Below are 26,992 nucleotides of genomic sequence, written 5' to 3'. Positions count from 1 at the left end.
TAAAAGTCATAAAATTTTATCTTAATTTCATCTAACAAATAGTAAATTATCAAATGTAAATATGCTTTTAAAAAAAGTTATAATATTTCTCTGGTCAAATCCAATCTAATCTTCAAATCCCAAAGTCAAAACCTTCTCCTTTCCTTCTTTTGAAATGAGGCTCAAACATCTGAGGATCACAATTCATCTGGAGACAAATTCCCAACTTATTATTTAGTCATTTATTAAATTTCTATGCCTCCCATCTCATTAATACAGTGAGTCTGGATGGCAAGTCTTCTTGTCCTATTTGCAGATATTCATAGGTCAAGATCTTTCTAAGCCTATTACTATTTCTTTACTCACAAGTTGCATTTGCTGCAGACAAGTACTAAACCAACAGTGCATGAGTTGTTGGGTTTTTGCTCTCAACTATTCATACATCTTTCTTGGCTTCAGTTCTCTTTATCTATTCACTCTGACTTCATCATACTCAATTCACTGTAACTGACGCTGGACTTTATGGGTTCCTCAGATGCTATATTTACCTTCTCAACCCAGAGAAAAAAATAATTTCTTCAATCTGAATCACTTGTTTCTGATCAAGGAGGGAAATTAAAGCTGTCAAATTAGAGTAACCATTTAGCAATCTCTTAAATGTATTTGTAAACCAAATTATTGTAGTTCAGAGATTTCTAATAGGGTCTAAACCTCAATTACTCTTCTCTTAATCACCATGATAGTCTATTGGCTGTCTCACATTATGCTATAAACCATGGACAAGTCCCAGTGTATGACCAAATTCAAATTATGACTTTGCTTGAAGTATATGCCTCACCATTGTTTCAGGACTGCACCTAGATATATGAACTTGTCATATTAAATTATTAAATATTAAAACTATAGCTAGATTAATTACATCCAAGTTGCCTAAGTAATGCTAGTAAAATATCATCTCAAGTGTCTGTGATGTTTTTATTTGTTTCTTTCTCTAAACAGCTGTATTTCATCTCTAAACAGCTATATTTCATTTTATAGTTACCTGTTTCTCTAGTCCCCATATTGTATAGCCATCCTTGCCTTTTCATAGTAGTTCCCAGGGCTTTTTTTCTCATAGAACGCTCAGAACGGAGTTCCGGCACCTTTTTTGGAAGGAACCTTGTAGGGTAGGCAAGGCGGGTTGTATGACATGTGTGAGTTCCGGCACCTTTTTCTTTTACAAAAAAAACACTGGTAGTTCCATTCCACTTTTAATAACTCCTGAATTCACAAACTTCCATATTTAGGACTCACAGAAATAATCTTATATTAGGGCAAGAATGCATGATTTTGTTTAAATGGTGTGTTGAGTGATGGGGAGACAGACAAAAACTGCCTTTGGTTTCATTTGCATTAGATTTAATGAAAATTGAACATAGTTCATACAATTATCGTAAGATTCATATTATATTTAAGGATATTCCCATTTTGTCACACTGAAAATTATAACTTGGTACGAACTTTGGAATTCTCAAGCCTCAAACTATGTATGTCTGTAATAACACATGAGTCTAGCGACTAAACTATTAGCTAATAATGTGTATATTTGAACAAATACTAACAATATAGTCTGTCACTCTGAATTCAAGCAACTGAACTGTTTATTTCTCAGTTTAACAGCTCTCCATTTGATGAAGCACAGTGTAAAGTAATACTGTTCTTATAGCCATATGATTAGTGGGTCCAGGGTTAGGGTGATTTTGTGTAAAGCTTCAGGGACTGGTTCACATCTAAATGCAGACATTACAAGAGAACAGAAATTTGGAAGAAAGGCATATAAAGAATGGGTGCATAACTTAACATTGAATTATTACACTGGCTTGGGTTATTTATGAATGGTGTATGCCTACTTGAATTTGAATTTTATTTTGAAAGGGGCAGAGATCTGGTGATGGAGAGAAGATCAGCCTCTAATTGCCGTTGGATATGCCAAAGAAAAAGGGCTGTTTTTGCACTTGCGCTTCTGTTCACAATCAAAACATGTTTTTGGAATGATTTATTTTGAGAGCTCATTAGCTGAATGGCTAAATAGCTGCTCTGCTTTTGTTATTAGTCTTATTATCTGATTGCCTTAGAAGGGCAGAAAAGAATAAACAGCATTTACATTTGTACATTTGGAAAAATGCTTCCAGGATATTATTTCAGCAATCATGCCAATAAGGGAAAGTAGGTTTCTTTTGTTTATTCTTAGCTGTATGATTTGTCATGTTGTAAAAGGTAATGAAAGCAATGAGAAGAATACCAATTAAAACAAGGACAGAAACAACAACAACAACAACAAAAACCAGTATCAAGTGCCAGGAGTGAATACCAGACAAACATACCTTTCCACCAGTCTACCTTGCCACAAATAACAAATGCAGTGAGGTGAAGGTCGAGAAGGCAATGGGGGCTTCCAATGTCATGCATTTTTTGTGTACCTGATTGCCTGTCTACACCAGTGTTTCTTCACCTTGGCATCTTTAAGACAGGTGAAATTCAATTGCTTGAGAATTTTGTGTATTACAGTCCATCTGTCTTAAAGTTGCCAAGGTTGAGAAACACTGGTGGAAAAGGAGCTCTAGATAACTCAGTGGGGCATGCTTGCATAAAAAGTGGAAAGCTGAACAAAAAAACTATCCCATGTTTCCAGATTCTGTAATATGTATTTATTTATTTATTAAACAAATTTATATAGCTGTCACTCATAGGTGACTCCAGGTGGCTTGCAACATTAAAAAAAATCCATATGAGAAAAATTACCCCAGACCCCTCATGAGAGCAATCACACAAATAATAATAAAGTTGGAAGGGACCCTGGAGGTCATCTAGTCCAGCCCCCTGCTCAGGCAGGAAACCCTATACCATTTCAGACAAATGGCTGTCCAATGTCTTCTTAAAAACTTCCAGAGTTGGAGCATTCATAGCTTCTGGAGGCAGGTTGTTCTACTGATTAATTGCTCTAACTGTCAGGAAATTTCTCCTTAGTTCTAGGTTGCTTCTCTCTTTGGTCAGTTTTCATCCATTGCTTCTTATCCTGCCTTCAGGTGCTTTGGAGAATAGCTTGACTCCCTCTTCTTTGTGGCAGCCCCTGAGATATTGGAACACTGCTATCATGTCACCCCTCATCCTTTTCTTCATTAAACTAGACATATCCAATTCCAGCAACCGTTCTTTATTATGTTTTAGCCTCCAGTCCCCCAATCATCTTTGTTGCTCTTCTCTGTACTCTTTCTAGAGTCTCAACATATTTTTTACATTGTGGTGACCAAAACTGGATGCAGTATTCCAAGTGTGGCCTTACCAAAAAATTGTAAAATGGTATTAACACTTCATGTGATCTTGATTCTACCCCTTTGTTAATGCAGCTGGATCAACCACTTGATTGATTCTGTCTCCATTTGTCAGACCTGCTGACAAAACCACAGGGCATTTCAGAAGAGCAACAGGGTGGCAGCCAACTGAACTTTATGGAGAAAGTTATTCCATAAAGAAGGGGCCACCATGGAGAAAGCCCTTTTTCACGATCCTTTTACAGGTAATCCCCAAGTTGTGAGCGTTCCCTTAGTGAATGTTCAAAGTTACGTGATAAGCACCCCCTAGTACTTAACGAGCAGATTGCAAAATTATAAATGTAGCTGCACCATGGCAGTTTTTCACCCTTACGAATGATCACAGTGGCACTGCAACATTCACTCTGGTTATTCCCTCCCTCCCCACCTCAACCCCTGGTCTCCCTAGGCCAAGGGTAGGCAACCTTGGCTCTTTTATGACTCGTGGACTTCAACTCCCAGAATTCCTGAGCCAGCACTAGGCCTTCAATACCCTGCAAAGACCAAGGACCTTCACTTTCTTAGCTGCTCCAGGCCTTCGGTGCGTTCGGAGAGATCTAAAGTAATGAAAGATCACACAAGATTAGTGGTGCGAAATCTCATGCTATTGATCTCACATGATCTAATGCTACTTTAGGCCTCTGTTCTCTGCAACAGAGAATGGAATCGAAACTGGGGGATGTTTCTGCATGCCTCCAGAGGCTGGACCTGGGCGCTGGAGGCCTTTTCCAGTCTGCTGCCCCCCAGATCTAATAATAATATAATAATAATAAGTTGGAAGGGACCTTGGAGGTCATCTAGTCCAACCCACTGCTCAGTCAGGAAACTGTATACCATTTCAGGCAAATGGCTGTCCAGTCTCTTCTTAAAAACTTCCAGTGTTGGAGCATTCACCACTTCTGGAGGCAGGTTGTTCCACTGGTTAATTGTTCTAACTGTCAGGAAGTTTCTCCTTAGTTCTAGGTTGCTTCTCTCCTTGACTAGTTTCCATCCATTGCTTCTTGTCCTGCTTCCATGTGCTTCTGGAGGCTGGATCTGGGCATCTGAGGCCTTTTCCAGGCCACTGCCACCCAGATCTGAGGCCAGAGTATGCTTCCGTGGCCCTCCAGAGGACCAATCCAGGCACCTGAGGCCTTTTCCAGGCTGTTGCTGCCCAGAAACAGCCCTGTGGAGGGCTGCGGAAGGTTCCCCGAGCCTCAGATCCAGGCAGCAGCAGGAACCGCAGCAGAGAGGAGATGGATATTTTCAAGATGAGTCTGGCACAGCATGAAGGGGGGGGGAGGTCTGAGGCATCTTGGTAGGATGGGGAGGACTTGGGGGCCTGTTCCATCACTAGGCCCTCCATGGCCTTCCCCACCCTGAGATACTTCATGTTCACTTCACAAGCTGTGTGTGTCTTAACTAGCAAGGGAGTGATCTCGTTGGAGGTATGAGATTCACTCCCACGGGTTTTTGAGTAGGAATGGGTCAGGCTCCATTACATTCGTAACTTGAGGACTACCTGCACTTCATAATTTGAATCTTTTTTTTCTGTTCTGTTCTGTTTTTCAGTTCTGTTTACTCCCCAGGTTAATAGGGGTGATTTTCAGGAGATGCCATGAGAGAATATCTCTCCTAGGCTCAGGAACTGCTGTGAACATGCAGTGGGTGTTTTGAAATGCAAACCCCACTCCCCCAATTCTCATCCAGGAAGTCTTAGGAAGATTGCATCAGTTCTGAATAAAATTACTTAGAATATTCACCTTATCAAAAGTATATTAAAAAGAAAGGCCCATTTCATTCTGGATTCTAATTCTTTGGGCCAAGAATAATTGCTATAAATTTTTATAAAATGCAGTTGTAACACACTATCCATCAACAGGCCCAATTGCTTTTGTTGTGTGGAGGCCAAACAATTTTTCTCACTTAAGTCCTTCTCGTGGATCTGCAGACATGTATTTGCAGTGCTCCATAAATTGTTATAATTGTTACTTAACCTTTGGAGTTGCAACAGTCATTCTTTTCTGAGGTGTAGATACACTGCAATGTTCATCTCTTTGGGAAAATCATCATTAAGGGCAAAGAAGCTACAGATATAGATGGTTTCCTATCAAGAAATGTTCACGGCTTTTCCCTTTCAGGTTAAATGAAATACCTGTTCTTGTGTTTGGCCTTTCTCTTTTTTTAAAAAAACTGGACACATTGTAGTGACCTCTGTGAGTGTCTCTTCCTCCATCCTCTCTCAGCAAGTGTTGAAAACTCTGTATATTGCTGGTGGCTGTTTTTATAATAACGGAGACTTCATCCTGGTAAAAATGTTAACACCTGATGTAGAGGTTTTCCAATCCAGCTTTTGGTGCATTGTGAAATGGTGCATGCTGCTGCTTAAATAAGTAGATGGTATGCAGGGGGAGAAAAAGAAAGTTGTATTATTTTCTTAGAGGAAATAAAGCAATCCTAGGATGTTGGAATTGCTTTGAATAAATGTTCAGTTTTCTCTCCTTGCAAGAGCATTCTTTAAATCACATATTCCTGAGACACTCAGTGGCATTGTTGAACAGCATTCAAGATGTCAAGCTTATGAAGTTGTGATTGAAGTCAAACTAACTGCTTCGCCTTCTCTTACCACTATCTTATGCTGATATTTATGCAAAGATTCCAGCTTATAATAACCTAGACTTTCCCTTATATCTGAACTGTTTAAAATAGGGTTGGCATAAGCAGGGCTTTTTTCCTCATAGAACGCTCAGAACGGAGTTCCGGCACCTTTTTTGGATGGAACCTTGTAGGGTAGGCAAGGCGGGTTGTATGACATGTGTGAGTTCCGGCACCTTTTTCTTTTACAAAAAAAGCACTGGGCATAAGACAGAAACAGGTCAAACAGTGATTTTGGATTATCATATGACATTAACATAGAATTCTCTGGCTAGATATAACACCGCCACTTTTTAATTGCAACTCAAGAATCTTCGTACAAAAATCATTGCAAAATTGGGAGAGAGAAAAAAGATACCGTCCAGGCTTGTTGGGAGTGATATGGATGAGAGATATCTAAGTCAACATCTCACTAGGTTGGAGAAATCAACAAGATTTCAGGAGATTTGGTGAACTGAAAAGTTTTATTTAATTTAGGGTTCCAGACATACTGTCCTAGGAACTTATAGATGTTATTGTGCTTTGATAAGCTTCCGTCTGTTGCTTCTTGTCTTTCCTTCTTTTTTTGTGACAGCCTTTTAAATGTTGGAAGACTGCTATCGTGTTACCCCAATCCTTCTCTTTGTTGGACTAGACATACCTAGTTCCTGCAACCATTCATTATATGCTTTAGCCTCCAGATCCTAATCATCTTTGTTGTTCTTCTTTGGACTCTTTCTAGAATTGTTTTTGTATCATGGTGACCAGAACTGGAAGGGTAGTCTCACCACTGCAGTATATAGTAATAGTACATCACATGATCTTGATACTATTCCTCTGTTGATGCCGCCTAAGACTGCATTGGCTTTTATAAATATATATAATATAAATATAATCTATCAGAGCTTCACCATCCAACTGTTCTGATTACACATTTCAGCACTGAATCTAAAGACAGAAAGGAAGACCAACTTTTCTAGCCAAGTGTCCTTGTAACGTGATGTGATGTGAAATTATTTATTTATTTATTTAATTGATTGATTTTATATACTGCCCTATTCCTGAAGGACTCAGGGCGGTTTACAGGCGAATTAAAACAATACAAATAAATACAATTAAAATAGAATTAAATTAAGACTAGCCCACAATTAAAACAAATTAAAATTTAAAATTTAAAATTAAATTAAAACCCCCTCAGTCCAGGCCAGAAAGATCAAATAACCAAGTTTTCAGGTCCCGGCAAAATGAGCGAAGGTCTGGGGCAGTCCGAAGTTCCACCGGCAGTTCATTCCATAGGGCAGGCGCACCCACAAAGAATGCCCTCCCCCTTGGAATCACCTGCTAGCATTCCCTAACCGGCGGAACCCTAAGGAGGCCCTCCCTGTGGGAGCGCACAGGACGATGGGAGGCTGATGCTGGCAGCAGGTGCTCCCTGAGATAATCTGGACCCATGCCATTTATGAAATTATGAAATACTATGATTCATTCCACATTTCTTTGAGGGCTCTCAGTCCTCAAAGGAGTTTGGGCTTCTTTAAATTATATTAACAAACACAATACCTTTTAAAGCCATTTTAACATCACCTGGAAAATATTTGTAACCTCTTTGACATTGCCCACCTTAAATGTTCTTCCTAATGCTACAAGAAGTGAATTAAATTAATACATTACTTGCTAGGAAGATCAATGCACTGTATAGTCATTATTCTACTTAACATAATCTGCTAAGGTTCTTTTTACTGCCTGCCTTTCCAAACTCAAAGCAGTTCACAAGCAAAAATCAAGAATGCGGGGGCATAACTTCCAAGTGACAGGAGGAAAGTTTAAAAGTGGTATGAGAAAGTATTTCTACACAGAAAGAGTGGTGAAAGCTTGGCACCAACTTCCAGCGGAGGTAGTAGGTCAGTCATCAGTAACTGAGTTGAAACATGCCCATCGTCTGACAGAAATTTTAAAAAAATAAATGAAAAGTAAAATGAAATGGAAAATAATAACATAAAAATAAATGAATGAAATAAACATTAATTAAAATAGACTAATAAAAAGAACACAAAGAAACAAACAACTCAAAGGCTAGGCTCAATGTTGGACCAATGTTGTTGTTGTTGTTGTTGTTGTTGTTGTTTTAAATGCTGTCAGTTTCTATGTTTCTATTTAATGAATACACTTGAATGAAAACCTCTAAGATAGCTATAGAAGCCTCAGGCTTCTGGATCTTTCTGTAACACATACGCATTCTCTAACAACACCTGAAAGTTATAAAGAAGCTCAGAAATTTTTCTTTTGATGCTTCAATGTTTCCCTTTGGGGCAATCACCTTTGAAATGTTGCTATAGTAATGGTTTAAGTTACCACCAACAGGAAAGGATTGTTTGTTTTAACCAAAAGTCACAGCAATATTTTTTCAAATGAGATTGTAGCTTATTAGAAGGGTCACTTTCCACCAGCACCCCTCCTTTATAATTCCCTCTGCTGTTTCTTGGTTTTTAAATAACAACCCGGGCACTCGATACGTGATTACTTGTCATTTCAATTGAGTTTTTCATATGCAGGTTTGCTCAAATTAGATTAAGAGGCGATTAGGTGATAAAAATGTCAGCCGGTAAGTGTCTTTTAAAAAATATCGTCAGAGACTCTGTAAAAGAAACAATACTCTCTCCTTTCAAGTTTTTTTTTTAAAAAAATTAGCGTTGAGTTGTGAAAATAGAGAAAAACCTCCAAGCAAAGAGGGCACTTTTAACTATGAATTCAGTCACAATCTTCAGATGATTAAGCAAGGACCACAGAATTAGTTACATTCCAAAACAGGTCATTGCCTACTTGGTTGAGGAGAAAAATGGTGCAGTTATATAACTATGTGGTCAATGGTTTTCTTGGGAAGGCAGTTTTCATAAGATGGTAAGAAAGCCAGTGCAATATAGTGTAGTGGTTAAAGCACTGGATTAATATCTGGAAATCCAAGCTCAACATCTCCAGAACATCACAATATTTTGAGAGCCACTTACTATGTGAAATCAGATGTGCCGCTGGGAACTCTCAAAGAAAGAATGGGATATAAACATAATGCAATAGGCGAAATAAATAACCCAAAGATCCAAAGATACAACTTCAAGTGTTCATAAAGTAATAAGTTAATTCTAATTCTGTGAAGTGAAACTAGATTTCAACTCTAAAGTCCTGCCTTGAAGGCCTCATTTAGGAATTGTAGCCTGCTGGTTAATCGTTCAGCAGCAGCATTTCGAGGCTGACTCTGTTTGATCAGGAACCTAACAGCATGGCAGGCACATTCAATATTTATATTGGATATATTTATTCCATATGCCCCAAATGCTGAATTTAAAGGATCTGGTGTTATTTACTGGAGCTTAATAGCAATTGCATTCCAGGTCTCCTTGCATTAGTGAAATCACTGCTTCTCAGTTTAAAGTCTGAGAACATCCGAGGGTGATTTCCATTGTTTTATTGATTATTGTACATTGCCATGAGAATATGGTGTGTGTGTGTGTGTGTGTGTGTACACCATCACCATATATATAAAACAGTGATGGTGATGGTTCTGGACACGCACAGAGGTAGATTAAAAGAGCATTGTTGCCCTAAAGCAATGATGGCGAACCTATGCCACAAAGAAGAGGGGGGGCCCGGTCACATTATTCTGCAAAGCACCAGAAGGCAAGACAAGAAACAATGGTTGGAAATTGATCAAAGAGAGGAGCAACCTAGAAGTAAGGAGAAACTTCCTGACAGTGAGGGCAATTAACTAGTGAAACAGCTTCCCCTCAGAAATCGTGGGTGCTCCATCACTGGAGATTTTTAAGAAGAGGTTAGACAGTCACTTGTCTAAGATGGTATAGGTTCTCCTGCTTAAGCGGGTAGCTGGACTAGAAGAGCTCCGAGGTTCTGTTCTGTTCTGTTATGTTCCGTTCCATTCCATTCCATTCCATTCCATATAAACTTTGACTTTAAAGGAACATAAAGAAAGCATCAAATTCTTTTTCACAAAGCCCCCAATAAGTCCAGTGCCTCATTCCGTGATTTAACTTCCCCTCATTTCCATTCTTGTGCTTGGGAGAAGCCCCATCCTGTTGGCGGTTAACTTTGAACCCAAAAGGTTGTGATAATCAAGGAGAACATCTGTAGGAAATATTGCAGCCAGCTATAACTGCCTACTTTAATTATGTTTTTAAAACAAATTGTTTGACTTCAGGGTTCTTAATAGTGACTTAGCTTCTATTTGTTTCCGCTCGTCACCATTTCTGGACTGCAAAAATCTGGATTGTGCCTAACAAAGACATTAGATATTTTGAAAATGCTTAAAATTAGATGGAAAGGTAACTCTGTTTCTTTCTTTTTTTCTCTAAAGGAAATTATTAGGGGCAAACTTTTTCCCCCATTTCCTTTTAGGGAAAATTTCACTCCACAGTCTATTGTTACCATTAGTTCCAGAACTTCACTTTATCCCGTTGCAGTGCAATTTTGTGTTCATCAAGGCACCTACCATTCCTTCCTTCAGAAAATGCTTCAGAAGGACCTTTCTTAGTCTTTTCTCTCTTTGAAGTTTAATACAGTTCTAGGTTTATCAGCAACTATACAGTGCTGCTATGAATTGTTGAACAGACTACAAAATCCCTCTGATTCCTGAGAGGCTGCTTTAGTTTACTTGCTCTGTAGTTGAAAGTTATAAGTATGTACATGTGCTCTGTCAGCCTGCCTACCTATCTAGCATCTATAGCTTCCAAACTTGTTATCTAAGGTAGCTGTTCCCTGATGTTAATGCTTGTGAATAAAAATGAGAATTAAACCTTAATTAGAACTTAGAAATAGTAGTTCTCTGAGTAACTATTCTGTTTGAACACATGTGAGCTTATGTATGTGTGGAACCTGGCAAGCAGCAAACATTAAATTTCAATTTAATATTATTTTAAAAAGGAGGGGGGGGCATATTTTACTAATGGAAAAGCAATTCAGCAGGATTCCTTGAAACAAATCTTCCCATCTCCTAGTGATCCTGTTTCTAATGATAGCAGTGGAGTTTCTTCTCCCTTTTCCCAATCTCCTGTCCTAGATCACAGTTTTTCATTGCTCCTGACAGCAAGAATCCTGCAGGGTCACAAAATACAGCAGGGGAAATGATTGAGGATTATTACTTACTATCTATCTATCTATCTATCTATCTATCTATCTATCTATCTATCTATCTATCTATCTATCTATCTATCTATTTATTTATTTGCCTTCTTGCCTTGTTTATGCCGCTGCCTTTTTGTAAAAAGCCACATGAGAGCAGAAATCCAGATAAGTTCATAAGAGAGGGAGCGGGTTTTGCATTTTTTTATGTGTGAAAGCATCTCCTGCTATGGAGCCTGATGAAGTCCTTAGGGCTGAAAAGGTTTCCCACCTATGTCTTAAGAAAAGACTGGGTAGAGTTTTCAAAAGAGAGTCTTGGAATATCACTGCATTGATACTCAGCAAGCAGCTGGTTGTTGTTGTTTTTTTTCTTTTTCATTCTTGGCATGGCAGTTGTCTTGGCTCTTCTCCTTAGCAGATGGGTAACTTTTGAAAGATGGAAGATTATTGGTTTCCAAGTCAAGGGCCAAATGTTGCATAGTGAAAGAAAAGTAAATTATAATTCACTTCTGGGAGGAAAGCATCGCAAAATTATAGCCATCTCTTTTAGACTAGAAAATGCCTGCCCTTTCAGAGTTTGATAGACTAGGTGATGGCATTCTTCTTGCCTCTTGTGAAATGCTTTATAATCCCATATTGGAGTGCTTTTAATGGGCTTGAAAGCAATTGCTTCACAATTTATGACTCACAGAAAACAGTCGGAATCTTTAGTGTGGCGTTGGGAGAGAATCACGTATTTTGTAACCAGCTGGAGAAAAAAGGGGATTGCCACCAACTGTAGCTGCTCATTGAACTGAATGATAATACTTTCTCACAACTGAGGACTCACAACTGAGGACGTTATAGTAGAGCACTCACAAGCATCTTCTTCAGTGTTTACAAACCTAAATTGCCTACTGGTGGTAGCCTTATGTCTTGTTCTTTTCAGGATTCTCATTGGCCAAAGTCCTACCTCTACTAGAGCTGTGGGTTCCTTTTTCCTGCTATGTCTGAGATGATTGTAGAACTCAATATCAACAGATATGTTTGCATTTCTGGAGAAGCTTGGGAGACATGTCTATTCTGGTATTCTGCTTTTGCTCCATCTCAATGTGTTTGTATGTTTCTTTCTTTGGATTGCTGTTGCCAATAATTCAGAATAGAAAAAACCTGGGTGTATTATTTTTTTTTACTCTCATGTCTTTTCAGTAATTTACAGTTGATCCCTTCCAGCTGGCAGTGAAACTAGCTAAAGATCTGTTTTGCAGCTCTTAAGCTTCTTTCCTTTTTTAATCTAATGGAATTATTGGAGGAATGAACTTTAAAGAAACACTCTTTTGCTGTTTTCTTCTTCCCCACTGCACCCACCTCAAACAACAGCTTGGCCTTCTTTTTGAATATTTTATGACTTAGTAGAATTCCATGTTTCAGTAGACTTGAATCAATAGCACTTTATGCCAATTACCCCTCTCTCTACCTTAGCTCTCCAGAAAATTGTAACTATGTCTTCCATCCTTTACAGATGTTAAGGCTAGAAAATTATAGAGTTGGGTCTTTACCAGATTGGCATCCATATTAGGATTTTTTTTTCCTTGTGCGTTGATCAACTCATAAAGTGATAGCTTTTCATCACCTAGTCAAACATCTCAATCTCCAGAAAGCTTTTTATATACCCCTTTAATGGCATCATCATCATCATCATCATCATCATCATTATTATTATTATTATTATTATTATTATTATTATTATTATTATTATTATTATTATTATTATTATTGCATTTTAGCATGTAAATGAGGAAGGGCCATTGTTTTTCTCTCAGTCAGCTAAAAGCTGAATCAGGACTATCTCAATCCAGGACCCTGGTGCCGCTTTCTGAGATCTCCAATAACCAATACAGTATAATCTGTCCACTTATCACTTTGACTGCAGGTAATAAAAAATATGAACATAATTAATTGTGCATTAAATTATAGTATGATCTTATAGTATGATCCTATAGTATGATCCTAGGATAGGATAGGATAGGATAGGATAGGATAGGATAGGATAGGATAGGATAGGATAGGATAGGATAGGATAGGATGGGACCGTAGAGGTTCAGCACACAAAATGCTGGCTCTTTACTCTGCCTAGAATAGGGGTATGTATGCTAAGAAACAAAAATTGAAGCTAATCATAAAAGTGATTAGCAAATAAATGCTACCAGTTCATTTTACCTTTGTGCTAGTTACCCTAAGGTGGGAAGTTCTTAATAGCAATGGAAATAGGGTAATGGTGCTTTTAAATTGAAGACTGTGTTTATTTTGACATTGTACTGTACCTCCGGGTGAGGTTCAAGGTGCTGGTTCTTACTTATAAAGCCCTACATGGCTTAGGTCCAGGATATTTGCAGGACCGTCTGCTGCCAGGAACGACTTCCCATCGCCCTGTGCGCTCACACAGAGAGGGTCTCCTTAGGGTGCCGTCGGCCAGACAATGTCGGCTGGCGACCCCCAGGGGGAGGGCCTTCTCTGTTGGGGTGCCTGCCCTTTGGAATCAGCTCCCCCGAGAACTTTGGATGGCCCCAGATCTCCGGTCCTTTCATCGCGACCTAAAGACATACCTTTTCCAACTGGTCGACCTGGACTGATGTTGGGGGTTTTAATCATGTTTTTGATTTTTACAGGTTTTAGTGGGGCTTTGTAAAATTTAATTTCTTTTAATATTTGTATTCATTGTTTTTATTGTTGTTTTTATTGTTGTTAGCCGCCCTGAGTCCTTCGGGAGATAAGGCAGCATATAAGTCCCATAATTAAATTAAATTAAATTAAATTAAATTTGTCTCCATCCAAGTGAATTATATGCACATATAAATGATATGTGCAAATGTTCATTCTTCCCTCTTGACAAATTCTCCTCTTTTTTTCCTCTGTAACTGTGAAGCCAGGCTTAATGGATTTCTAGATTCTTGCAATTCCGCTATTGATCAAATCTGCTGAGCAAGGGGTTACATTCAAGGTGTGAATAATCTTTTTCTGTGCAAGAATCAAGTGTACAGTTTCACGCAGGGGGGATCATAAAGGGGGTCTTTATTACACCTTTCTCTCTACTCATCATTTATCTTGAGGTTCAAGAAAGATACAAATAAATGCAGCCTTATCACTGTTGCTGTTTATTACTTAAGCTACATACATACAAGCACAACAGGATCTAGGAAGGGAAATGTACTCTAATAGACATATACAGGGGATATCAACATATTGTGATTCCATTACAACACAAGCTCTGCCCCTTTTGTATATGGGTCATGTACATAAAAGGAATGTGGCTAGTATTTCCATGGGTCAACTCTACTTCTGCCATTTTTATGGAAGTATCAATCCCACGGATGCATAATGCACCATGCATGATGTCTCATACTGTGCAGTGCCTCAATTCTCACTTCTTATTGATTCTTCTTAGAAATGTTTTTAAGGCATTTTTCTGTGCGCTGCATCAGCTGCAGTCTTCCAGGACAAATCCTTCTGTCTCCGTGGCTGCTTTGAATGGGCCTTATCTACTCTGGCTTACATTCCCAGCTATTCATATCTTTGTACAAATAGATGGGGTAGGAGAGATGTCAATGCAGACACAGTTGTGTTCATGAATTATGAATGAGATGCAAATGAACACTGTACACTATATGTAATGCCTGCCTAGTAACACTGAAATAGCATGGTCACATCTATGCCTAATTATCTCCTCCTACCAACTATACTGGCATATGGGAAATGATTACATTTTGGTAATAGAAACAAAATGAAAGGACTTGTTAAGTAGGTGTCAATGCAATGGATATATCTAGTTAGTAGAATATGGGCAACAGTATGTTTCCTAGTTTTGCACGCTTGGGATGGCTTTAGTTGTGCCTGTGGAATATGGGCCGCAATATGTCAAAACTGTTCTTATCATTAGCAGAAAGTATTCTGTGTAGCATAGGAAATGATGATGACTTAAAACCTAGTGCAGACTTTCTCTATTCTCTAGCTTACTGAACAGTGTCATTCCTAAGACACTTTCCCCCCTTCCCCCCTTCCCCCCCATTGCACTTGGTGAGCATATCTTGCCTTTTACCAGGTTTCTCCCCTCTCCACAGTCATCTAAGACAGTGTTTTTCAACCACTGTTCCGCGGCACACTAGTGTGCCGCGAGATGTTGCCTGGTGTGCCGTGGGAAAAATTGAAAAGTAATTATAAAATACTTTCTTTGTGTTTATTTGATTCCTATTCAAGAGAATTACTTTATATATAGTCAATATAGGCACAGAGTTAAATTTTTTAACATTTTCTAATGGTGGAGTGCCTCGTGATTTTTTTCATGAAACAAGTGTGCCTTTGCCCAAAAAAGGTTGAAAAACACTGATCTAAGAAACTGTATGCTAAGTACCATTTAATGCCGGGGATAGTTGGTTGCATTTGTACTTGGCCAGGTGTCTTGGCCCTTGTTTGTACACAATGCTCATAAAGTTGCTTTGAGTTGTACATTGTTACTGCAATTGTTTACTACGTGTTTATTATGGTTGGCTGCACAGTCAGCCTGATGTTTAGACTGAATTTGGCATTTTTATTCACCTACCCAAGGACTTGGAATAGGCAGCTGGTACTGTTTAATGGTGTTAAAAGCATCATCCCAGGCTGTAAGCTGTTCCAAGTAAAGCTAAGTAAAAACATCTAAGATATTTTTTATGTGTAGCTGTGTAATAACAATAACAATAACAACAACAACAACAACAACAACAACAACAACAACAACAACATAATAATAATAATAATAATAATAATAATAATAATAATAATAATAATAATAATAATAATAATAATAATAATAGTTGGAAGGGACCTTGCAGGTCTTCTAGTCAAACCCCTGCTCAGGCAGGAAACCCTATACCATTTCAGACAAATGGTGGTCCAGTCTCTTGTTAAAAACATCCAGTGTTGGAGCATTCACAACTTCTGGGGTCAGGTTGTTCCACTGATTAATTGTTCTAACTGTCAGGAAATTTCTATTTAGTTCTAGGTTGCTTCTCTCTTTGATTAGTTTCCATCCGTTGCTTCTTGGAGCACTATCAACTATTCAACTGTGCTAGGATATGTGATGATAATGCTTAATATTTTAATGACTTTTAGGACTTTCTTTTGAGTCAAGAGCCTGTTGGCAGTACAGTGGTTAGAATGCAGTATTGCAGGCTGACTGCAAACCTGACCAGCTCAAGGTTGACTCAGCTTTCCATCCTTCCGAGGTTGGTAAAATGAGGAACCAGATTGTTAGAGGCAATATAGTGACTCTAAACCTCTTAGAAAGAGCTGTAAAGCACTGTGAAACAGAATATAAGTCTTAGGGCTGTTTTTCTATTTTTATTTAGCCCCTTTCATCTGCTATGTTGCATTATCCATCTTAAACATTTCTTGTTTGATGAGAAGAAATTATCTTAAAGATCTGAACTAAGTAACGTGCCCAGAGTATATTTTCTCTTTTTCCTCCTTTCTTTTGGAAGATTACAGTGAGATTCTTTTGTCTAATGCCATAATAAATTTAACCAAGTACGTATCCTTTACATCTAGGTCAGTCAGAGGGACAACCCAGCACTTGAACCTATTATCCATGGGCTGAAGGGGGTCGTACATCATGGTAAGTAGTTTCTTAAAGTTCACTTGTGCTAAGAAGAGTAGAAGACCCACAGTGGGTCGGTCACCTTTTCAAAAGGCAACCTGAGTTGTACGTATGTGTCTCCTGTAATGATATTTGAGGGTATTGAAGCTGTTTTTCAGATGCTGTAAATCTCAGTAACATTTATTAGCTGAAACAGCTTTGGACTAATATTAAAAGAGGTCCCTTCTTAGCTTTCATTTGGAATATTTCATTTGGAACATTTCTTTTTGTAAAGAAAACCAGATAGGCATTTTATGGTTTCTTATATTTTGTGCTTTCTGATAATATTTGGTTTGCTGAACATTGATCTTGTGAAAATAATTGAAAAATAAGTGCTTAATTGTTTTATTTCTTTATGAAGTATTTGTCTCTACAATTTTGGAAAGCTGATAATGGATCTTTAACTTCCACAGATAATTAATTTATCTCAGAATAAATTTTAGGAGGATATCTTTCTGTCACTGGAATAAATGTAACTAGTTCTCTTAGCCTAATGCATATAATCCAAAGGATGAATTGGAATGAGTAATGAAATAAATACAGCACATCACAAGTTTCTATTTAAAAAAAATAAGAAATATCCTGAAAGTCTTATTACCAGTAATTCATAATTTGCAAGCTGTGTCAAAATCAGCTTCGTCAGATTTTTAATGTAATGATTTGCAAAGTATTAATTATTCCATTACAATTGGCAAGAAGAGACTGGAAGACTTCAATGTATCTCAGTTCTATCTGCACACTATTTTCACTCCTTTTCAAGGAGATTGGTTTTAGACATTTAGAAGTTGTTGTAGAGCTTAACGTCATTTTTTCCTTCTTGACTGGAAACCTAAAACCAGTTTTCGTGTTAGATTAAAACAAATAGGTTTCCAGATTAATTGCTTTCCTTTCAGAAGCTTTTAATGTTACAATAAATCTACTGGCAATAAAATAATGTAACACCAAGTTCTTCATTTGTGGAATTTCCTCTAGGTTTGTTGCTATTTATAAGTATCAGTCTTAAGCTTCAAAGTAAAAACTAGACACTGAGCTAAACACTATGTTATTTTCTTCAGAAATAGATATTATTATCTAGTGCCTGCTGGGCAACAGAAGAATCTGTTAGAAAAAGTGAAAAGAGCAACTTTGGTAATTCTATAATTTGATGAAGAAATTGTGTCTACGGTTTACGTGACCTGGAATATTTTAGTTGTATCCTCTGTCTGTTTTGTGCTTAAGGACTCAGTTCACCTCTAGATTACTAAAATCATCCCATTCCACTTCCATTTGCTGCTGGAATATCTATTGGAACCTAATCATACTTGTATTTTGCAGATCTACCTCATTGTCTTATGAAAAAATTCCTAGAACATAGTAATGTGTCTTTTCTATGCCTTTCTCTCCTTGTGTAATTTTTTTATTTATAATTTATGAATCCCAGAACTCTTTGCACATATATCAGTCTGATTGGGAAAGGTAGTCCTCATTTAATGACTGTCTTGTTTAGCAACCATTTGCAGTTACAAAAGTGATGAAGAATTAACTTTGCAACCTATCCTTGCATCTATAACCTTCACAGGTCTGTAAAGCAAAGGAAAACTGAAATAAGATAATAAAATCATGATGTTTCACTTAGCGACCATTTCACTTAGCCAGTTGTCAGTCCCAATTATGATCACTGAATGAGGACTGACTGTATATAATAACAATAACAATAATAATAATAAAGTTGGAAGGGACCTTGGAGGTCATCCAGTCCACCCCCCTGCTCAGGCAGGAAACCCTATACCATTTCAGACAAATGGCTGTCCAGTCTCTTCTTAAAAACTTCCAGTGTTGGAGCATTCACAGCTTCTGGAGGCAGGTTGTTCCACTGGTTAATTGTTCTAACTGTCAGGAAGTTTCTCCTTAGTTCTAGGTTGCTTCTCTCTTTGATTAATTTCTATCCATTGATTCTTGTCTTGCCTTCAGGTGCTCTGGAGAACAGCCTGGCTCCCTCTTCTTTGTGGCATCCCCTGAGATATTGGAACACTGCTATCATGTCACCCCTCACCCTTCTCTTCATTAAACTAGACATACCCAATTCCAGCAGCCGTTCCGTATATGTTTTAGCCTCCAGTCCCCCAATCATCTTTGTTGCTCTTCTCTGTACTCTTTCTAGAGTCTCAACATCTTTTTTACATCGTGGTGACCAAAACTGGATGCAATATTCCAAGTATGGCCTTACCAAGACATTGTAAATTGGTATTAACACTTCACATGACCTTGATTCTATCCCTCTGTTAATGCAGCCTAGCACTGAGTTGGCTTTTTTGGCAGCTACACCACACTGCTGGCTCATATGTAAGTGATTGTCCACTAGGTCTCCGAGATCCCTCTCACAGTTACTACTATCGAGCAAGGTACCACCTATATTATACCTGTACATTTGGTTTTTCTTGCCTAAATGTAGAACCTTACTTTTTTCACCATTGTATTTCTTTTTGTTAGATAGCGCCCAGTGTTCAAGTCTGTCCAGATCCTCTTAAGCTTATCTTCTGGAGTGTTAGTTATTCCTGCCAGCTTGGTGTCATCTGCAAATTTGATGAGTTCCTCATCTGTCACCTCATCCAAATCATTGGTGAACATGTTGAAGAGCACTGGGCCTAGAACAGAGCTCTGGGGCACCCACTACACACTTCCCTCCACGTAGATGCAGTTTCATTGAGGACCACATGCTGAGTATGGCCAGTCAGCCAGCTACGAATCCATCTAGTGGTGATTCTGTCCAACCCACATTTTTCTATCTTATCAAGTAGTAGGTTGTGATCTACTTTATCAAATGCCTTACTGAAATCCAAGAAAATTATTTCCACAGCAATCCTCTGGTCTACTAATTTTGTCACTTGGTCAAAGAATGAAGTAAGATTTGTCTGGCATGATCTGTTTTTGACAAACCCATGTTGGCTTTTAGTAATGACTTTGTTTGCCTCTCGCTGATTCGTTGTTTCATTATCTTTTCCAGAATCTTCCCAGGTATTGAGGTCAGGTTGATAGGTCTGTAGTTTCCTGGATCTATATTTTTTCCTTTTTTGAAGATGGGAACTACCGTACATCAGCTCTTTTCCAGTCCTCTGGTAGTTCCCCAGTGCTCCAGGATCTTTGAAAAATATAGTGCAGTGTTACTGAGACCACATCTGCCAGTTTCTTGAGAACCTTGGGGTGTAATCCATCTGGTCCTGGTGATTTAAACTCATCTAGGCTGGACAGGTGCTCACTTACCATTTTCTTGCCTATCTTAACTTGTGTTTCTATTCTGTTTTTTATGGCACTAATTTTGATAGGTTGGTCTGTTTTTTCCCTTTGTGTAAAGGCAGATGCAAAAAACGAGTTAAATAGTTCTGCTTTCTCCCTGTTGCTTGTCACCTTCTTGCCACTTTCACCCACTAATGGACCAATCATTTCCTTAACTTTTTTCTTGTTTTTTACTTGTTGAAAGAAGCTTTTTTGTTATTTTTGATTTTGGTCGCTAGCCTTAGTTCATTTAGAGCCTTAGCTTTCCTCACTTTATCTTTGCAGGCTCAGGCTATTTGCTCATATTCTGCCTTAGTTATGTGCCCCTCTTTCCACTTTCTATACTTGTCCTTTTTATCTTTCAATTTATCAGAGAGTTCTTTATGCAGCCATGCTGGTTTCTTTTGAGAGCTGTTATTTTTCTTCTTTGTTGGGCTTTTATTATCTCACTTTTCAAAATTTCCCAAGCTTCTTGAGTTGCTTTCCCCTTTCCATGGAATCCTTACCAAGCTTTCTCTAAGTTTATTAAAATTAGCTCTCTTAAAGTCCAAGATTCTAGTTTGACTGTGTTCTATTGCTTGTGCTTCCATAATGTTGAATTCCAATATTGCATGATCACTTCCCCCCAAGGTTCCTGTGGCTTTGACACTTTCTATCATTTCATCTCTGTTAGTGAGAATTAAATCCAATATGGCTAATCCCCTAGTTCCCTTCTCTAGCTGGCTGAAGAACTCTGGGAGTTGAAGCCCACAATTCATAAAAGGGCCAGGTTTGAAGACCCCTGGTTTATAGAGAACCTCATATGCTAGAAATCCCACCAAATTCTGCCTTCTGTTTGTAAGTTTGTATTGTCATGGAAATGATATATTTAATTATCACATTAAAATGAACTATAGGCATGGCCTCATATATTTGCAAATAACAGGACCATAACGTCAAACCCATTCATGTACAAAATAAAATAAATTCTATTTGTAATTTGATATTTATATATAATTTTAATTTCTGTGCTAATCATTCCCACATGAAGCAGTTGCAAGGTTTAAAAATACAGCAATATAAACCTATTAAGAAAACAATAAAAATGACCTTGCCACCCTACAAGATGACATTGCTTAATAAATTCACATGAGGAACTGTGGGAAGTAAGTAGAGGATTTTGAGTTCAGGTGCGTAAAAAACACACAGATTACAGGAGGAACATTTCAAAGAGAGTCCTCCTTAATTACTTTTGTAAGTCCAGCTGGGAATTTACATTTACAATTTTCAAGATTGTGTTTATGCTCCACAACAACATTAAGTATATCTCTCTGAAAAATGTGTATAGCTCTTGCTTCCTTGGTTGGCCAGATATAGGAGGCTTAACCAGATAACAACCAAAGCATGCCAACCTTCCAGAAGCAAAGGATCAAAATGAGACATCCATTCAAATTATACTCATAATTTGCTGGGATTGCTGGAATTGGGTATGTCTAGTTTAATGAAGAGAAGGACCAGGGGTGACATGATAGCAGTGTTCCAATATCTCAGGGGCTGCCACAAAGAAGAGGGAGTCAAGTTATTCTCCAAAGCACCAGAAGGCAGGACAAGAAGCAACAGATGGAAACTAACCAAAGAGAGAAGCAACCTAGAACTAAGAAGAAATTTTCTGACAGTTGGAACAGTTAATCAGTGGAACAACCTGCCTCCAGAAGTTGTGAATGCTCCAACACTGGAAGTTTTTAAGAAGAGACCGGACAGCCATTTGTCTGACATGGTATAGGGCAGGGATGTCAAACTGCCAGCCCGCGGGCCAGACGCGTCATCCGGAAGCCACACCCACCCCATTGCCAGCAATGGCAAAACTGTCCCGATATGTTGTGTGACATCACGTGATGTCACGAGTTTGCCATGTCTGGTATAGGGTTTTCTGCCTGAGCAGGGGGTTGGACTAGAACACAGGTCGGCAACCCGCGGCTCCGGAGCCGCATGCGGCTCTTTGAGCCGTCTCCTGCGGCTCCCAGCCGCCCGGTGCGCGCGCACCTCTTTGAACGGGCAGTGGTGCGCGCGCACCTCTCCAAATGGAGAGTGGCACCGCCCGTTTGGAGAGGTGCGTACGCACCTCCCCGAATGGGCGGAGGTGCGCGCGCACCTCCCCAAACCTTTGGAGAGGTGCGCGTGTACCTCCGCGCGAACGGGCAGAGATGCCGCTCTTTGAGGAAGCTGTAGCGGCCCGTCTCCGAAGCTGCCGCTTTCGGCAGCTTCGGAGACGGGCCGCTACAGCTTCCTCAAAGAGCAGCGCCCCTGGCCGTTCGGAGAGGTGCACGCGCACCTCTCCGAACGACCAGAGGTGCGCGCGTACCTCCGCGCGAATGGGCAGAGATGACGCTCTTTGAAGAAGCTGTAGCGGCCCATCTCCGAAGCTGCCGGGCCGCTACAGCTTCCTCAAAGAGCGGCATCTCTGCCCGTTTGCGCGGAGGTACGCGCGCACCTCTCCAAAGGTTTGGGGAGCTGCGCGCGCACCTCCGGTCGTTCGGAGAGGTGCGCGCGCACCTCTCCGAATGGGCAGGGGCGCTGCTCTTTGAGGAAGCTGCCGCGGCCCGTCTGCCTAGCTGCTGAAAGCGGCAGCTTTGCAGACGGGCCATCGCCGTCGGGCAACCGGGAAACGGTTCCATCTCACCTTTTAAAAAAAATGGCAACCGCGTGAGTCCGCGCATGCGCAAAAAACCATTTTGCGCATGCGCAAAACTTTTTTTGCGCATGCGCGTGCATAGACACACGCACGCGGCTCCCACTTTTTTTAATTTGTGATGGAACCGGTTCCCAGTGGCTCTTTTCCTTTTTTAGGTTGCCGACCCCTGGACTAGAAGACCTCCAAGGTCCCTTCCAACTCTATGATGATGATGATGATGATGATGATGATGTTCAATTAAGGCAGCAGCTCCTAACCTTTTCTATACGCCGCACCCCTAGAATGCTTCTGATATATTCTCTCACCCCTTACAAAAGTTTGAAATAACGGCAATCAATTATGCATATACACTATAATTTTGAAAACCCAAGTTTTTGCACCCCCTTGCATCTCCAGGGGGTTCGAGCACCCCCAGTTGGGAACCCTTGAATTAAGGGAAAGTATTAGGATATTTATTTAGAAGAATTATTTCAATCAAAACTCTTTGAGTAATCAAATTCAAAGGTTAAAAAGATAATAGAAACATGTACAATCTTAGGTTCTATAAGTAAGTCTCCAAATATAGGACCTTCCAAATTATTGAAATTCTATTGCCACCATTGATCGCTAGTTTGCATGATTTGACAATAGATGATGGCTTTTAAAATCCAGTATATCTGGTGGGTATATTTGGAAGGCTCTTTTATATATAGTTTCTCTAGTGTTTAGGCTTTCTTTCCTCCTCTTTACTGCCAGAACAATCTCAGCCAAATAACTGCACTAAATGTGCTATTTATAAAAAGAGCCAGTTTGGTCAAGTGGTTAAGGCATCAAGTTAGAAACCAGGAGACTGTGAGTTCTGGTTCAACTTTAGGCATGAAAGCCAGCTGGGTGACTTTGAGTCAGTCACACTCTCAGCCCAGCTCACTTCCTTTGGGTTGTTTTTGTTGTGGGGAAAATAGGAGGAAGGAATATGAGCTATGTTCTCAGCTTGAATTGTTTATTAAAAAAAATAAAGGTGGGATTTTAAAAAAATTCTAATCCCCCCCATCTGTGAATTTTTTGTATGTATCAATACAAGATGGCGGTCTTGTGACCATCTCTTTTTTTTTTTGTCAAAGTTGTCTCACTTTGCTGTGCCCTTTTAGATAATAAGAAAGATTGATAATGTTAGAATCACATTCTGCAGGAGTGAGAGCTATTTTGGCTAGAGATTTCGTCAGGGGCTTGAATTACTGACTAATTTGATGGAACATAAATAATTGTGTCCTTCACACTGTCACCAGCTTAATGATGATAGAGATATGTCAACATAAAAAGATCAATGCAGAATTAACTGCCACTGAAAAAGCTTCTTTTTCTCTTCTCTAGAGATCCATTTCTTAGAATTCCGATGTTGCATAAAGTTTAATTTTTCAAGAATTAAACTATGATCTTATGTGAATAAAAATAGACAATATGAGAAACAACAGAACTGAGGTAGAAAGTAATGCTTAAAAGTTTTTATCTGAGTTTTCCTATGTTAGGCAGGTTTTTGTAATTGCATGCCATTTATCCCCATGTAAACTCTATGGCCACAGCAGTCAATGATTTTCGAATTTCTTGTACTGTATGACATTCCTTCACATGTATCATGCTTGCTTCTCATGTGTTATGGATTGTACATTCTGTGTCTGCCGTGCCTATATTAATGAGTGCCGCTTCGAATGTCTCAAATTGTTAAAAGCAAATTGGAAAGAATATGATGAAGCACAAAATGGACCAGTTTGGATCTCCAGTGTGAGTCATTTATGTGTTTTCAGATCTTCCCATTAACCGTATTGAACAGAAAGCAACACTCAGTTTGATAAGTGTGAACCAGCTTTGAGTATTTCCCAGTGTACAAAATGGACTTTCAGGGCCCTCACCATCATCTAGTTTTGTGATCATCAACATGGATAAAATTTAAACAGTTTGGAGCATTAAGGTGTTTTTAAGAGGATAATAGTTGCCATAAGATTTAAAGCACTCAAGTGTTCCTCTTAAAAACTCCATATGCACCCCAAATAGTCAAATCCTGGCCTCAAATATTTTTGGATTTGATTCTCCACATGACTCATAAAACCTTTGTGGTCCTCAAACTAGCAGAAGTTGTGAATTTGATATTGGTTCTGATCAAACACAGAAAAGAATAACCAGTTCCATAATGCTTTGCATAAATGAGATACATTTAAAATGCAATGGAGTTGTCTAAAAGTATTATATGCCATGTACAACAGAGATGGAGTTTCCTTTAGAATATTTGGCTGCAGTATTTTGTAAAGGATATCAAGGTGTTTGTCTGCTAAAAATAGAAAAATATAACTCTGGGAGCTCCCAGAAAGATTTGTTAGTCCTATAGAAAGTTAAAAAAAGTTCCACATGAGAAATGTTCCACATGAGAAATATGAGATAAATTCCATATGAGAATGGACATGTCTAACGGTTTCAATGTCCCTGATCCACAGGGGCCATTTCAGTGGTGGGATTCAAATATGTGAACAACCAATTCTCTGTGTGGATGCCGCTTCTGGAAGTCCATTCTGGGCCTGGGCAACAAAAAATTAGCTACTAGTTCTGCCAAAGTGGTGCGAACTGGCTGAATCCCACCACTGGGTCATTTTATATCATGTATTTGAATTTGTCCTCTAGAAAGCTGATGGAAAAGCACCTAGTATGAGCCTTAAAGAAAGTTCTATGATATTTCGGCAGTGTCAAAGTTTTAAAATAAGTCACTGGTTGAACGCATAAGAGATTTGGTCACCACATTTGTTATCTAGTATCCCTCATTAGACAGCTTTGCACTATGTCTGTGGTGGTTGTATAGGACATAGATAACAGAAGCTCTGATAAGACACCAGATACTATCTCTAGCAAATTCCAAGTTCATGTTGATGATTCAGAGTCATGCACAAATGTGGAAGGCACAAAGCTCAGTAGACCACATTTTGATTTTAGTCAGTATGCCAACTGAGTTTAGTAAGCCATATTTCCAAATTATTTTTCTGATAGTGGCATTATTTCAGTGTCTTTTAGCTATATGGATAGTCCTTGATTTATGATTTGTCATTTCACATAGTTCTGACTGACCTACCTGGGGGATACTTACAAAGTATTTGAAGTTTTGACCATTTGTCCAGTGGTGGGATTCAAATACCTGAACAACCAGTTCTCTGCATGGATGCAGGCCTGGGCCTCCAAGGCCTAGAATGGACTTCTGGAAGTGGCATCCAGGCACTTCTGGTCAGCCGTCCTAGGACTGTGAGGCCTCCTCCAGGCCTGTGAGGCCTAGAACAGACTTCCACAAGTGGCATCCACACACTTCCGGCCAGCCATTCTAGGCCTGGGAGGCCTCCTCTAGGCCTCTGAGGCTTCGAACGGACTTCCGGAAGCGGTGTGCATTTAGCCAGTTCTCCGAACTCAACAAAATTTAGCAACCGGTTCTGCTAAACCAGTGCAAACCTGCTGAATCCCAGCACTGCATTTGTCCCTCCCTTGTCACATGACTACATTTCCAGCACTTAGCACCCAGACCACATTTATGGCTGTTTGCATCATCTCACAGTCACATGACTATATTTTATGAATGTTTTGCCAAAAAACACCATTTCTGATTTTTGGCGAAATCATACCCATAGCCAGGGCTTTTTTTGTCATAGAACGCTCAGAACAGAGTTCCGGCACCTTTTTTGGATGGAACCTTGTAGGGGAGGCAAGGCGGGTTGTATGATATGTGTGAGTTCCGGCACCTTTTTCTTTTACAAAAAAAGCACTGCCCATAGCAAACCATTGGTTTTGCTTAATAACCATGGTGTTCACATAATGATCACCAAAAAAGTTCATAAAAATGGACAGCATTTGTAACTTGAGGATTGTTAGTATACTAATTTTATAAAATCCTTAGGAAGAGAACCTGCTACCTGGAATAACCATTGCCAATCCCTGATTTATAAGATGATCCTCAAAACCTTCCAGTGGCAATGTATTGGTATGTGTTAAGGACAGATCTGAAAAAACTCCAGTGAAAATTAGCAATGTACTTTTTTAATGTAGCTATTTGACTTCAGCAGAAAAGGAAGAGAGAATTAAAAGTTCTCTGCTGTTTGGAGAGCCATAAGTATTGCGAGCTTACTGCAAACTTAACTGCATCAGTGCAGTTATTTAATTTGATTTATAGCTCACCTCATCCAATTTACAAGCTGCCTCGAATAGGTAAAAAATTGTTCATTTTAAAGTAGCCAGTTAACCTTGATCAAATCCCACTTTACAAGATCTGTCTCTGTTAAGTTCCAGTTTTTATATAACTTCTAGAGGTCACCCAAGCTTGAGTTGTCATATGTCCTCATGTTGGAA

At 39.2% G+C, this 26,992-nt stretch overlaps 1 protein-coding gene across 1 annotated transcript in view; it reads left to right on the top strand.

The window, feature by feature from the left end:
- The window catches only part of PTPRG (protein tyrosine phosphatase receptor type G), a 702,650-nt gene that overhangs the window by 517,611 nt on the left and 158,047 nt on the right, over positions 1-26,992 (top strand). The window contains exon 6 of the mRNA XM_081320042.1: positions 16,632-16,698. Within this exon, the coding sequence (XP_081176168.1) occupies positions 16,632-16,698 (67 nt within the window). The remainder of the gene's footprint in view (positions 1-16,631; positions 16,699-26,992) is intronic.

Source organism: Vipera berus (assembly GCF_964194415.1).
Source record: "Vipera berus genome assembly, chromosome: 2".
In the NCBI taxonomy this organism is placed as follows: domain Eukaryota; kingdom Metazoa; phylum Chordata; class Lepidosauria; order Squamata; family Viperidae; genus Vipera; species Vipera berus.
Note: the sequence above shows the minus strand (reverse complement) of the source record. Positions and strands in the feature narration are given on the sequence as shown.